At 45.0% G+C, this 15,499-nt stretch overlaps 1 protein-coding gene across 1 annotated transcript in view; it reads right to left on the reverse strand.

Annotated features, from left to right (window-relative positions):
* LOC135519305 (uncharacterized) overlaps nt 1-15,499 on the reverse strand; it is a 50,485-nt gene continuing 34,986 nt past the window's right edge. Inside the window, exons 4-8 of the mRNA XM_064944470.1 lie at nt 10,935-11,133; nt 8,923-9,124; nt 5,444-6,042; nt 5,136-5,281; nt 1-4,450 (exon numbers count right to left, since the gene is read on the reverse strand). Of these exons, the coding sequence (XP_064800542.1) occupies nt 3,631-4,450; nt 5,136-5,281; nt 5,444-6,042; nt 8,923-9,124; nt 10,935-11,133 (1,966 nt within the window). The 3' untranslated portion in view covers nt 1-3,630. The remainder of the gene's footprint in view (nt 4,451-5,135; nt 5,282-5,443; nt 6,043-8,922; nt 9,125-10,934; nt 11,134-15,499) is intronic.

Genomic DNA, 15,499 nt, shown 5'->3' on the forward strand with positions numbered 1-15,499 from the left:
AACATGTCATTTTTTAATATAATTCACAATATCTTACATAAAGGAAATATTACATTAGGTCTTTAAAATACAGAGGAAAACATTTGACAGTTCAGCAGGTCTAGGATATTGAAAAGGGCATTTTCAAACTGTTACACAGCATCAGTCTTTTCATATTCTGCACGGTAGTAATCATTTAGTGGAACAAGATGGAAGCTGAAAGAATTCTAACCATAGTAATAGATTGGGATTCTAGAAATAGAACGATATTCTAATCCTATGATTGTAACAGGGTAACGCCATTGGAAGGTGATGAACAGTAAGAGACAGGCAGTAGTCTACTCTGTACACCATTCTCTGCCCCAAAGTAGATTCACTACCTCATTGACATGTGCTACTCCTGGACTAGACCTAATCAGACTGAACAGTATACGTAGGTTAGATTTAGATGATAAGTATTGCCTTGACCTGCTGTGTGTAGTCAGCTGTGGTCTTATACATTTCTCTAACATAAAGAGTTCTGTAAATAAACCATACAACAGACAGAATAAAGCTTTTTGAATTCATGAACTGCAGATAGCGTTGTTGGAGAGTGACAGTCGCACCATTCTCTGGATCTAGTTTGTAGTCTTAATTATAAAGTGCATCAAACAGAAAGAAGGGCCTTTAGATTTAGAAACAGCAGACACAAAAACACATGTTAGAAGTAGGGAAGTCACACTTGAGATAAGAGCTCAGGTAAACTATGACGTAATAATGTAGTAACACTAGTAGCCAGATTGAGTAATAAGTATTGCCTGTAAGGTCTAGTCTGGCATCCAGATTGGTAAATGCAGTGTTCAGACGGTATAACCAGGCTATATGTCACTTTTGCTACCTAGGGGCAGAGGGCTGTCTGACTCGGTGACCATTTCCAGATACTCAACGTTTTATCAATGTTACTGTGACTGACAACAACAAAAAATACTTTTTGTTAATTTAGAGTGAAATAAATACACAAGGCACAAAAGCTCATAATTTCCCCATCTGCTTGTCGTGGAACGGAGCACTGTGGGGACATTTGAGTGGAGCTACTGTTTGCTTTAGCTACTAAACTCATGGTCCAGGTTGACCAACCAGTGTTTGAGGCCTTTCCACCTCCACTTTGGCCATGCTCTACTACCACATTCAGTTACAGGTAAAGGCTTTTTCGAGTGTGAATAAGCAGTTGGAAAATACTGGTTGGGGCAAAACCAGGCCTAGGGTTGAAGTTCAAGTGCACATTATTCTAGGGTAACCTCTGTGGCTCATTTGTGTCTTTAATATCACTGACACTCATAGGTGGTATAATAAGCTCTCGATTTACACCAATTACAGTCTGATCAGATGTGAAGAAACAAAACTAAATAGCTAAAATTGCACAAATTATTGCTGCTTTGTGACTTGAACCCAGCCCAGTGATATAAGTACGTCCACCCAATGTGCCTGAAAGACACGGTCTCCCTGGCATCCATAGTACTGTAGGAAGTCTCATGGGGTTGTAGGGAGTTTTGAGTGACTTTCTGAGTGACTTTCTTATTTGGATGCCGTATAGCTGCTCTTCTCTCCTGGCCGTGGACAGTGCTCCTGACACAGAAGGTAAAAAAAAGAGGGAAGAACCCAGTGCTTTTGACTTACCTTGGTCAGGTAAACAAAAAAATAAAGTTCCTGTCTTTTTTACTAAGCTGTAGTCCAAGTCCCCATTGTATAACTTAACATTGTTTTCACTCATTTGTGCATTTTCATGAATACTACAGAGTAAACCTTTTCATGTTTTTTCAATCTTCAACTTCAACCATGCTTTTCAACGCAGACACCTTGTTAGTCAGTATACTGAAAACAATTATCTATCTTTCTTTAAGAGCAAACCATTTTGACAATCAAGGCCGGCAGTGTTCCCAACCAACCAAGTGTCTTTTTTGGTCATCCAAGTGGCTGATCGTTTTTTGACAGAAGCTAAAAACTACACTGAACAAAAATATAAACTCAACATGTAAAGTGTTGGTCCAATGTTTCATGAGCTCAAGTAAAATATTCAAAATAATTTCCATACGCACAAAATGCTTATTTCTCTCAAATTCTTGCCACAAATCTGTTTACATCCATGTTGGTGAGCACTTCTCCTTTGCCAAGATAATCCATCCACCTGACAGGTTTGACATATCAAGAAGCTGATTAAACAGCATAATAATTACACAGGTGCACCTTGTGCTGGGGACAGTAAAAGGCCACTCTAAAATGTGCAGTTTTGTCACACAACACAATGCAACAGATGTCTCAAGTTTTGAGGGAACATACAGTTGGCATTCTGACTGCAGGAATGTCCACCATAGCTGTTGCTGGAGAATTTAATGTTAATTTCTCTACCATAAGCTGGAAGTATCACAACCACAGACCACGTGTAACCACACCAGCCCGGGACCTCCACATCCGGCTTCTTCACCTGCGGAATCATCAGAGACCAGCCACCAGGACAGCTGATGAAACTGTGGCTTTGGACAACTAAAGAAATTCTGCACAAACGGTCAAAAACTGTCTCAGGGAAGCTCATTTGTGTGCTTGTCCACACCAGGGTCTTGACCTGACTGCAGTTTGGCGTCGTAACTGACTTCAGTAGGCAAATGCTCACCTTTGATGGACACTGGCACGCTGGAGAAGTATGCTCTTCACAGATTAATCCAGGTCTCAACTGTACCGGGCAGATGGCAGACGTGTGAGAGAGCGGTTTGCTGATGTCAACGTTGTGAACAGAGTGCCCTATTGTGGAGGTGGGGTTATGGGTATGGGCAGGCATAAGCTACGGACAACGAACACAATTGCATTTTATCGATGGCAATTTGAATACACAGACATACTATTACGAGATCCTGAGGCCCATTGTCGTGCCATTCATCCCCCGCCATCACCTCATGTTTCAGCATGATAATGCATGGCCCCAAGTCGCAAGGATCTGTACACAATTCAGCTGAAAATGTACCAGTTCTTCCATGGCATGCATACTCACCAGACATGTCACCCATTGAGCATGTTTGGGATGTTATGGATCAATGTGTACGACAGCGTGTTCCAGTTCCTGCCAATATCCAGCAACTTTGCACAGCCATTGAAGAGGAGTGGGACAACATTCCACAGGCCACAATCAACAGCCTGATCAACTCTATGCGAAGGAGATGTGTCGCTTTGCATGAGGCAAATGGTGGTCACATCAGATACTGGTTTTCTGATCCATGCCCCTACCTTTTTTTTAAAGGTATCTTTGACCAACAGATGCATGTCTGTATTCTCAGTCATGTGAAATCCATAGATGAGGGCCTAATGAATTTATTTCAATTGACTGATTTCCTTATGTGAACTGTAAAATCTTTGAAATTGTAGCACGTTGCTTTTATATTTTTGTTCAGTGTATATCTTCATACATTTCGTTACAATATGGTGCACTTGTAGTTTTTCTAAGAAAAAAAGTGTTATCCTCATCATAACATGGAACCTCACAAGCCTCAGACAAACCCCATCCTAAAACTTCAGAAACAATTGGTCCACCAGAAGCATGATCATTTGTTTTTGCAGGAGTAGTACATCTATTTACACTGGTATACCGCCAAAGAGTAAAACGGTGTTCCTCAGCGTTCGGTCTCAGGACCTGCCCTGGTTTGTGTTTATCATGATATTGGGGAGCGCGTTACGCCTCTTCCTCCATGGTCCCAGGTCACGGGTATACCTCTTGATCTGCCGGAACCACTGCTGCGTGCGGGATTTGTCAGATGCCCTGAAAACAAAGGCCTCCTTCCGTATATCCAGCACCTCAAAGGTGTCCTCACAGTCAGGGTCGGCCGACACTACACAGTTGGCCAGGCAGATGGGCTCCCTGAGCACAGTGAACTTGCCGCTGCTCTTGTCTTTGATGAGCACCAGCACACCATCCCAGACACCGTGCTCCTGCTGCTCCACCTTAGCCCCGCCATCTGTCGGAGACAGCCCCTCCCCAGGACGCTGTGTACGCACCATCAGCAGGCTCTGGACATTCTGGAACTTGAGGCCTTTACTGCCCTTCTTTACCCACTGTCCGTCTGCGGGCTGGGAAAGCTGCAGGGGCCCCTCCATGACAAAGCGTGTGTTCTCCCTGGCCCAGCCCACCGTCTTCATGGACATCTCCCGCATCTCAATGTTGATGACCTCGCGGTTCTTGCGGCTGTCGCGGCGAAAGGAACGCAGCGACCAGGTGAGTGTTCCTTCCTGCTTGGTCTTCATGTTGATGTGCTCCAGGTGTGACTCCACGCGGCTCTTGGCCTCTCGGAGGCGGGCGTGGTCCGGGTGGCACTCTGTGGTGGCCTTGCTGATGCGGCTCAGCAGGAGGGGGTACTTGGTGACCCTCTGGAGGGGAGCCATGAGGAATGACCGCAGGTTCATACGCCGCAGGGCTGTATTGTCATTCTGGGAGACATCCAGGAAGATCCTGGGAGGCGAGGAGCGAGAGTGAGAGGGATGGAGGGAGAAAGAAAGAGAGAAAGTGAGAGAAAGAGAGAGAGAAGGTAGGGAGAAAGAGCGAGGGAGGGAGAGGTGAAAGAGAAAGAAAGGCAAAGAATGATATTATCATACTGTTTAATTGCGATTGTAGGCCAAAGGTTCTCAGACCTAATTCTAAATTTGAAAGAAGTGGGAATCACTACCCACTGGGCAAAAACTGGTTGAATCAACGTTGTTTCCACATCATTTCATCTTTTTTTTCACCCAACTTTTAATCTAAATCCAATGACATGGTGACATTTTTTGTTGATGTCACATTAGTTGACAACTCAACCATAAGGAAATTAAAGCTAGACGTTGAACAGACATTTGTGCCCAGTGGGAAGACAAGGCAGGCTGAGTCATTATGGGTAAGATGTGATGTAGTTGGCTGTGTCTAAAAAAAGTTATGACTTCAGCTCTGTTCTCAAAATAGGACCAGTTATGAATTAATCATAACCTTCCGTCTTTTCCATTAAGAATAACACTGCGCAGTGGGAACTTAGGGTTCAAAGTTACTGTTCCAGTACTCAGTGCACAGAAGAGGGCAAGAGCGCAGAGAATTCCTAAACAATACATTTTGTGTACATTTTATCTTAGTCTCGATCTTGAATTAGGAAAAATACAGTCTTTACCTGAGCAGTTCCTTCTCCTTCTCCAAGGTGTTGAGCATGTTGACAGAAGTGGACTGCTGCAGGCAGTATGTCTGGAAGGCTGGCAGCATGTTGACAAACTCCAGGAAAATCTCTCCAATGCACACTGTTAGGAGGTCCTCATCTCCCTGAAAGGGAACAACAACAATGACAATGATTCCATTGATCACTGTGTAACCACAACTCAAAATCAGAGCCATGAATGCAAGGATTTGCTGCCTATGAGATTGGCATCATTTTAAACATTTGTTGAGCTGACTGGTGCCCTAGGTTCGAAAGTGTCACCTCACCTGGTCAAAGGCCTGATCGATGCTGTCCTGCAGATGTTCAGTGAAGCGTTCGTTGACGTCTATGAGCTCCTGAACGTTGCTGAACACCACAGTCAGCTGTTCTGAGGTCAGCAGCCCGGCGCTCTGCATGGGACCGTAGAACTCCTCCTTGATGATCCTCAGGTCCTCCCCGTAGCTTGACTCTGTGTTCAGGAACTCCAAGATGGCTTCCTTCCTCTCTGTCCTCAGCTTGGAGCAGCGCTCACACATACCGGTACCCTCCCCGTCCGTCCGGGCCACCCCGTGCCCGTCTCTCTGGCCACAGTCTGGGCAGGGTCTTTGGGCCTCCCAGGCCCGAAGGGAGTTAGAGGGTCTCTTCCAGCCGCGAGCCAGACAGGGTCCAATCCCGCTGTCCACCCGTTCTACCTCTGCCCCTCCGCTGCTGTGTATTCTCCGGGTATCTTCGTCTTCGTCGCGGTCATCACACAGGCCCACCACGCCGCTGTCGGCACTGAGGCTGCTCACGGTGCTCCAGCGGTTATGCCCAGCCCTTGTCACGCCCAGAACCCCAAGACGCTCCTCACCGCGGGGCTCAGAGCGCACCCGCACCGAGGCAGGTGCTATGGGACACACATGCACAGAAAGGAACACAGGTTAGACCAACTAATGTTTATAAACACAATATGTCTATGGGCTAGATTCAAGTCACATGTCATTGTTAACAAGTATACAGGAGGCCTCTCTGTCTCCAATCAATCCCACATTGTTGTAACGCACATTTTTTAAATGGATAACATGGTCAGATATGTAAAAAACTATCTTATCCCCACACCTCTAAGGCTTGACCCTTGTTCTAACAATAATGTCAGTAGTGTAAGGTCAACATTACTATATAGCAGGGGTAGGCAACTAGATTCAGCTGCAGACCAATTTTTGTTGGAACACAATTCTAATAATTTATACACTGCAAATTGAATACAAGTTGTTTTTTTATTTAACTAGGCAAGTCAGTTGAGAGCCAATTATTATTTACAATGATGGGCAATCGGGGAACAGTGGGAACAGTGGGTTAACTGCCTTGTTCAGGGGAAGAACGACAGATTTTTACTTTGTCAGCTCAGCGATTCAGTCCAGCAACCTTTCAGTGAACTAGTCCAACGCTCTAACCACTAGGCTTCCTGCCGCCCCAAAAAGAGATTGTATTTGAAAATAACAATAATTTCATACCTTGATTACATTGAGACGCGATCAAAAACCTTTTTTCATTTGTGGGAATACTTGGAAACAGATGTTCTAAAATAAACACATTTTTAGCTGAATTTTTAGCTGAATTAGGGAGTGAAAGGTCACAAACATTCTGAGAGTATTTTGCTATATAACTCGGCACAGCAGCCGTATCCTGAAGAGACAATACTTGTAGGCTCCTACTCTTCAAAACAGGCCCAATCTTAAAATGTCAGGGTAAGTTAGTGTAAGGGCCTCGAAAGATTGCCATCTAAAATCACATGCGATAGCTAGCTCCTTTACAGTGATTCAGCTGGTTGCCCTGAACACAATCTGAGGAAAACAGAGAGGGGGGCTGAGGCTCTAAATATGAGCCCAGTGATTCAGAATGTTTCAATGGCAGAAAGACAGTCACACTGCAGTGTTGAGGTCCATAATGTAAAGCTGAGGCCAGCACTTTAGAGAGAGTAAGTGAGGTCATAGCCAAGAACAATAATGTTTGTGGCAGTGGAACTTTTTGGGCAGCCTGAGGTTGGGTTCATGTGGGTTTTGGTTTCTTAACCTGGCTCATTGTTAGACTGTAAAACATGGGCTCCATGCCAGACAAAGCCTCTGAGAAGACTGCCCAAACGGTAAGTAGGATGAGAAGGATGTGTGTGATTACTTTTTTGGGTAGTTTTGTGGAATGGTGCGTTGTCAGAGGAATTAAACACACGAAGAGAGGCTTGAGTTAGGAAAGACTATTGGATAAAGAGGAAAATGTGTGATTATGATGAAGTTGGAGTGTTGATTTGATATGGGTTGGACAGGGATATTTGATATAGGCTGAACAGGAGTGCTTGAAATGGGCTGAACAGGGATGTTTGATATGGGCTAGACAGGAATGTTTGGTATGGACTAGACAGGAATGTTTGGTATGGGCTAGACAGGAATGTTTGATATGGGCTAGACAGGAATGTTTGATATGGGCTAGACAGGGATGTTTGATATGGGCTAGACAGGAATGTTTGATATGGGCTAGACAGGGATGTTTGATATGGACTAGACAGGGATGTTTGATATGGACTAGACAGGAATGTTTGATATGGGCTAGACAGGAATGTTTGATATGGGCTGAACAGGAGTGCTTGAAATGGGCTGAACAGGGATGTTTGATATGTGCTAGAAAGGAATGTTTGATATGGGCTAGAGAGGGATGTTTGATATGGGCTAGACAGGGATGTTTGATATGGGCTAGACAGGAATGTTTGATATGGGCTAGACAGGGATGTTTGATATGGGCTAGACAGGGATGTTTGATATGGGCTAGACAGGGATGTTTGATATGGACTAGACAGGGATGTTTGATATGGGCTAGACAGGGATGTTTGATATGGACTAGACAGGGATGTTTGATATGGGCTAGACAGGAATGTTTGATATGGGCTAGACAGGGATGTTTGATATGGGCTAGACAGGGATGTTTGATATGGGCTAGACAGGGATGTTTGATATGGGCTAGACAGGGATGTTTGATATGGGCTAGACAGGGATGTTTGATATGGGCTAGACAGGGATGTTTGATATGGGCTAGACAGGAATGTTTGATATGGGCTAGACAGGGATGTTTGATATGGGCTAGACAGGGATGTTTGATATGGACTAGACAGGGATGTTTGATATGGGCTAGACAGGGATGTTTGATATGGGCTAGACAGGGATGCTTGATATGGGCTAGACAGGGATGTTTGATATGGGCTAGACAGGAATGTTTGATATGGGCTAGACAGGGATGTTTGATATGGGCTAGACAGGGATGTTTGATATGGGCTAGAGAGGGATGTTTGATATGGGCTAGACAGGGATGTTTGATATGGGCTAGATAGGAATGTTTGATATGGGCTAGATGGAAATGTTTGATATGGGCCTGACAGGGATGTTTGATATGGGCTAGATAGGGATGTTTCATATGGGCTGAACAGGGATGTTTGATATGGGCTAGATGGGAATGTTTGATATGGGCTTGACAGGGATGTTTGATATGGGCTAAACAGGGATGTTTGATATGGGCTAGAGAGGAATGTTTGATATGGGCTAGATGGGAATGTTTGATATGGGCTTGACAGGGATGTTTGATATGGGCTAGACAGGGATGTTTCATATGGGCTGAACAGGGATGCTTGATATGGGCTGGAGAGGGATGTTTGATATGGGCTAGAGAGGGATGTTTGATATGGGCTGAACAGGGATGCTTGATATGGGCTGAACAGGGATGCTTGATATGTAGCTCCACTCACCACTGTCCCTGTCCCGACGCTGGCTGTGGAGGCATGCAGCTGCAGCGATCTTCATCTCCAGCTGTTTGCGCTTGGTTGCATCGGCCGGCATGGGGTCGCTGTAGTGGGGCCGGAGGCGGACCTCGCGCTGGGCCCTCACCGACTCAGCCGGCTCATAGGCTGCGTCTGAGCTGGAGCGCCTGCAGCCCAGGCCAGAGTTAAGCTGATTGGAGAAACACACCAGTCAATAATAATGGCATCTGCTAGTGGCTGAAAGAGGCATGGTCAGTGTTGATAGAGACAGGGAGACAGAGAGAGAGATGTAAGTGTCATGTGAGAGGCTATAGGAAGTGGGTTCACTGTATCATACACTCAGGGGCCTGAGAGAGCATTCTCTGTAGCATAGACTACCCCTGTTAATGGTGCCATCATGGGCTGAATTGCAACAGATATTAATCCATTCTGAACCTGATTGGTTTGACAAATTAAATGGTGTTTAATATCCTGAGACACAGACTGTACTTTAAACATGACAGCTTTGACTCCGAGAGTCTCTCAATGTTGCATGTACTCAGACCAATAGACGGACAGACCGACAGACAGACTGCCTGACCGACCGACCAAGGGCACACACCTGTTTCCTTCACGGAATTACTTGGGAAGCCTTGGAATGGAATGGAATGGAATAGGAATTCTAGGGAATAGGAATGCAAGGGAAATCTTTGAGGCTGTAGAAAATATCCCAAATAGCAGAGACAACAGGACAAGTCTATCCTTTTTAGATAAACAATGGAATTTCCCAACAACACATGCTAGGTGCTGTTCAAGAATGGATTGGGTGGATTGCGTTGGTGTCTGTCAAATTATTCATGGTGGGCCTCATTATGGAACTATGGATCAGGTGAAAGGTCATCAGACTGACTTGTAACCGCTGAACCCTCACCCCTGACCCCTCAATTCTCTACAGACGCACATTCAGCATCATTAGGCGATTGACAGCATTGAGTGATAGCAGCTCATTGATTGACAGATCATCATTGATCGGCCCCCAAACTGCTAATGTCTAGATTCTGTGGTTGCTAGCATCAGCTTGATAAACAGCAGATAGCTGCAGACCATTACATGATAAACAACATTGCTGTGGATAAAGGGGCATTGGGGTAAGTTTTCATATTCAAACAAAACGAGGATGGGAAATAAGACTCATAGCTAAGGCTCTAGTATCGCACAGAACAATTAATGACGCAGTTCGATGCAGGTACTAATGAATTGCGGTTTGCCATTGCTGGAAACATGCACAGCCATTCTCCATGCATTTAATAAACAGTGCAACAGCAACAATGACTATGAGCAAAAAGCAATGGTGGCATATACAACGTTAGCATTCGGTCTCACCTATAGCATCCTTCCTCATACAAAATACATGACGGCCATAAACCCAACGACCCTGGCTATCGATGCTGCTGCTGTAACCTCAACCCCAGCAGAGGCTGAGACGTGTTGCTCGGATTATAGCAAAAATTAACACAATGCACCGACAGCTACTGACGGACGGCTAGCGTCTGGATAGCTGCGTTGTTTCACACAGAGAGGACCAGACAGACAGCCGAGCCAGCAGAGCAGCACAGCACAGCACAAAGATTAGATGAAGAAGCCCAGTTAGTTACCACCATGAACCTGCTCTTCAATCCTCCCTCTCTGCTGACTCCTGTTCCCAGGCAGATGCAGAGCTGAGCTGAGCTTGGAGGAAGACGCTGAGGCTGAGGCTGGAGCTGCATACCTGCATGCCTGCAGTTGTCAGGGGCTCATCACATACATCTGCCTGCCTGCCTGGTTATGAATGTGTGTGTGTGTGTGTGTAGTCCGCCTGCCTGTCTGGATACGCAATCCCTCTATTCTGTTCTGTTCTTCCCTAACCATCCTCACATTCCCCTGTCTGTGTGCGTGCTTCAGCCCACTGCTATCCCAGCATGTTGAGTGAGTGAGAGACAGAAAGAGAGAGAGAGAGAGAGAGAGAGAGAGATTCTCCTTACACATTCTGCAGCTAGTTCCTCTCCTCCTGCTCCTCCTGCTACAGGCTTGTCGCAAGACTCCGCTCCGCAGGCCGTCGTGGTTGTCATGGAAACAGCAGAGGAGTGACAGTCCGGTGGGGGAGCGGTGATGTCAGTGCTTTCGTCCTGGTCACCTGACAGCCTGACGGGGGCCTCCGCCGCTGCAATCTCTGCACTGCAGCTGGAGACAAGAAAGACGGGGGGAATAGGGAAAAAAGAGAGGAGAGAGAAAGAAAGAGAGGGAGTGAGGGAGGGAGTGAGGGGAAGAGATGAGGGGTGTTAGAGATGGCAGAATGGCAGAGGATAGAATTATGATTCCTGGCACCTCTCTCCTCTCCTCCCACCATCCAAATCATTCAGTTTCATCAGACCTCCCCCTCCTCCTCCCTTCCCTCTCTCCCTCTCCTTCCTCCTCCTCTCCACCCCTCCAGGGACCTTTCCCCCTCCTCTCCTTCTTCTCTCCCCAGCAGAGGGGCTCAGGGGCTGGGTAATTTGACGCATCAATTCCCATTAACACCTGAACTCCTGGACCACAGGGCAGGATGGCAAGATGCTGCCTCCCATCACTCTACATGCATCACACATCTGCCTCTGGTTCCTTTGTGTGCTGACCAGCCATACTCCGAGCATGTGTCAGCTGTGTGTGTGCGCACCCAGGGACATTGCCTGCTCCTGAGCTCTCTCCACATAGACATGCATGTATGTGGGCATGCATACACACATACGCACACATGTACACACACACAGACAGTATGAGCTAGCTGCTGAATGAACATTAGAACAGATCAGTCTGCCTTCCACAATCATGGTGTCCGTTCACGTCACATTGTGATTGACTGCACTATACAGACAATGGAGAAGAAAAATCACAATATCCTTCCCAAAGCTCCATTTAAATGTATCTCTCCTGGCAAGAAAATAGCCAAGCTATTTGGCCTGGGATGTAAACTGTACCCTAGCAATTTGCAACATTCTACATTTTATTCATTTCCGTCAATCATCAGTGTGAAAGTCAATATTTACACCATGTTTGTGTATTTCAGGGATGGGCCATTTTGACGGAACTCATGAGGGGCCGCAGTGGCTCGTGGGTCTGCGTACCCACATCCATACCCACTCCCCTCCTTGCAAGCAAAACATTATAGCAGCCCCCCTGTGACAGTGAAGAGGGAAAAAATCTGTTTTAAAGTCAATTCTACACATTTTGCCACAGGGCATAGAGAAAATGTTGCCGTTTTAAAGCAAGTTTGCTGAATTTCTACACATTCTGCCATGGGGTGGAGATAAAAATGTGTAGCGTTACAGCTGATTTACTGCAATTCTACACATTTTGCCATGGGGTGGAGAGAAATGTTTGCAGTTTTTAATATGATAACTGATGATCAATGGGTCCCTGACCAGTCGGTAATTTGGTAATTCGAACATGCTTATTTATTTATTTATTTATCATCAATCTACACACAATAGCCCATAATGACATAGCAAAAACAGGATTTTAGACATTTTTGCTAATTTACATATTATATATATAAAAAATGAAATATCACATATAAATAAGTATTCAGACCCTTTACTCAGTACTTTGTTGAAGCACCTTTCGCAGCAATTCCAGCCTCGCGTCTTCTTGGATATGACGCTACAATCTTGGCACACATGTATTTGGGGAGTTTCTCACATTCATCTCTGCAGATCCTCTCAAGCTCTGTCAGGTTGGATGGGGAGCGTTGCTGCACAGGTGTTTTCAGGTCTCTCCAGGGATGTTCGGTCGGGTTCGAGTCCGGGCTCTGGCTGGGACACCCAAGGACATACAGAGACTTGTCCCGAAGCCACTCCTGCGTTGTCTTGGCTGTGTGCTTGGGGTCGTTGTCCTATTGCAAGGTGAACCTTCGCCCCAGTCTCAGGTCCTGAGCTCTCTGGAGCAGGTTTTCATCAAGGATCTCTCTGTACTTTGCTCCGTTCATCTTTGCTTAGATCCTGAATAGTCTCCCAGTCCCTGCCACTGAAAAACATCCCCACAGCATGATGCTGGTTCACCGAAGGATGGTGCCAGGATTCCTCCAGACGTGACACTTGGCATTCAGTCCAAAGAGTTCAATCTTGGTTTCATCAGACCAGAGAATCTGTCATGTGAGGAGTGGGTCAGTCTGGCCACTCTACCATGAAGGCCTGATTGGTGGGGTGCTGCAGAGATGGTTGGCCTTCTGGATGAACTCTGGAGCTCTGTCAGAGTGACCATCGGGTTCTTGGTCACCTCCCTGACCAATGCCCTACTCCCCTGATTGCCCAGTTTGGTCAGGAGGCCAGCTCTAGTCTCATAACTAAGGGTTTACTGAGTAAATTAGGTATTTCTGTTTTGCAAACAAACCTAAAAACCTGTTTTTCGCTTTGTCATTATGGGGTATTGTGTGTAGATTGCTGAGGCACTGTAGCTGGCCGCTAGACTAATTTACCAATCTAAAGAATATTTGCTGACATGTGCCAACTGATTGACTGCTGATGCACAACCAAATTTCTAAATTGCGCCTTGTGTAATAATTATTTTAATTCGCAACAGAATGTTGAGACCCCGACTAAGTCCCCCCCATTTAAAAATAATAATATATATTTATATATTATTATTGGTCTACAAAAGATGGGTTGGCCGCCAATTGCCCATTCGTGGTGTATTTGCTTTGTCTTGTCATCTCACATCACGGCCCTACACTATTTCACAAACCCTGTCTCCCTAGTCCCATTTAACCTGCTGTACTGCCATCTATCTCTGGTCTGTCATGTAGAATAACATCTACTCTGTGAATTTGCATAATTTGTCCTCTTAATTGGTAGTTACACAACTCTGTGGTGTCCCTGTCTGAAGCCTCCCTCTCTAACTCAGAAAATCATTGCAGAAGGATTTGATGACAGGCACGAAGTTCGAAATTGAACAAACCCATCGTAGTTTAAACATGCCTGACAAGAATAGGCCCCCGAGAATGGTTCTCAACAGCTTCCTACGATCTACACCCCGGGACAAGGTACTTAAAGCAGCGCAAGAAAAAAGTGGTGTTCAGTGGGAAGGCAGCCGGCTGGACCTGTCCAAGGAACTAGCAATGAAGAGGAAGACGTTTGCAATGGTGAAGAACCAACTACACAAGAAGAAAGTCAGGCATACACTGGCATTCCCAGTGACCCTGCTCTTTACTTGGAAGGGATTCTTTTCAAGGACAATGTGGAGGCAGAGAGATTCTTGCTGGAGCAAGGTGTTTAGCCCAGATAAAGAAGACGAGACAAGGTACAGCCTATGTGTTTGTGGGATTCTGCGGAGTGTTGCTACAGTAATTTAGCCTTTCAAGCGCCCCACGGCTCATAAGGAATTTTGAGTTGAGACAGCAGGTTATCTTTTGCAGCATCAAAGACAGTTCTGTGACGATTAACTCATCGAGAAGCAAAACGTTCCTAGTTGTTTTGTTTTATTTTGGGATTGGTTTTCTATGTTTATTTACACGTTTATTTCTACATTTATTTTTTTTGTACAGCTGGAGCATATATAATGTTATATAATGATGTTTATTAGAAAATGTGAGGAAGGGTAGATTTAGCCTCAACACCATTCTATTACAAGATGAGATATTTACCCAAACACAAGCAGATGATCTTCAATCCTTTTTGAAATCAGCATAGGGTCAACTGAAAAGGTTCCCACAGTATGGGAAACCTCTAAAGCATATATTTGAGGGAAAATAATAGCACATGAGTCCAAAAAAGAAGAGAGAAGGGGCTGAGGCAGTAAACAGATTAGAATCTGAGATATGTGGCCTGGAAAGGGATTTGGCAAGACATTTCACAGATAGCACATTTCAAACTGCCTGCAAATAGAAATTTCAGTTGCACGAAATGTATTTAAAAAAGGCAGAATATGCACTGTTTAGACTTAGAACCAGTTTTTATGAGGGAGGTGAGAAGAAAGGCAGGCTACTAGCAAGACAACACAAAATGCAGAACATTTCTAATGTAATTCCATCAATAAAGGGCAATAAGATGGTGACCTCATTGAAAGAGATAAACAGTGTGTTTCAATGTTTTTATGAAAATTGATATTCATCCTCCTATTCAGCGAGCCCCATAGATATGGATACTTTTTTGTCTGGTATAGAATTACTTAGATTATCAGATGGCCAGGTATAGGACCTGCACTACACTATAACAGAAGTATAAAGTTATAAGAGATAATTGTTTTCCATAACTTTACACAGTGAGTAATAACCGCCCGGAGTGAGTTCAGGAGTTGTGCCAGCCTGCCAGAACCTCCCCTTTTGAGCAAAAGGTGTAAATGATGGGTTACGAATTAACACAGCATTCCAGATAAAGCGTGGAGTAAAGTATCTTCGAAAGTGAATTTAAGTAGGACCATCCTGTTACTCTGCTCAAACCATAATATTACGCTACTCTCATCACCCCATTTGAGAACCATCAATACAGATGGCTAGCCTATCTACAAATAAGCATCTTCAATAGTGAATGGAAGAAAAATAAATTCTGTCGTTCTGTTCAAACGACACGACAAGTCA

This window comes from Oncorhynchus masou, chromosome 29 (assembly GCF_036934945.1).
Source record: "Oncorhynchus masou masou isolate Uvic2021 chromosome 29, UVic_Omas_1.1, whole genome shotgun sequence".
Taxonomy (NCBI): Eukaryota; Metazoa; Chordata; class Actinopteri; order Salmoniformes; family Salmonidae; genus Oncorhynchus; species Oncorhynchus masou.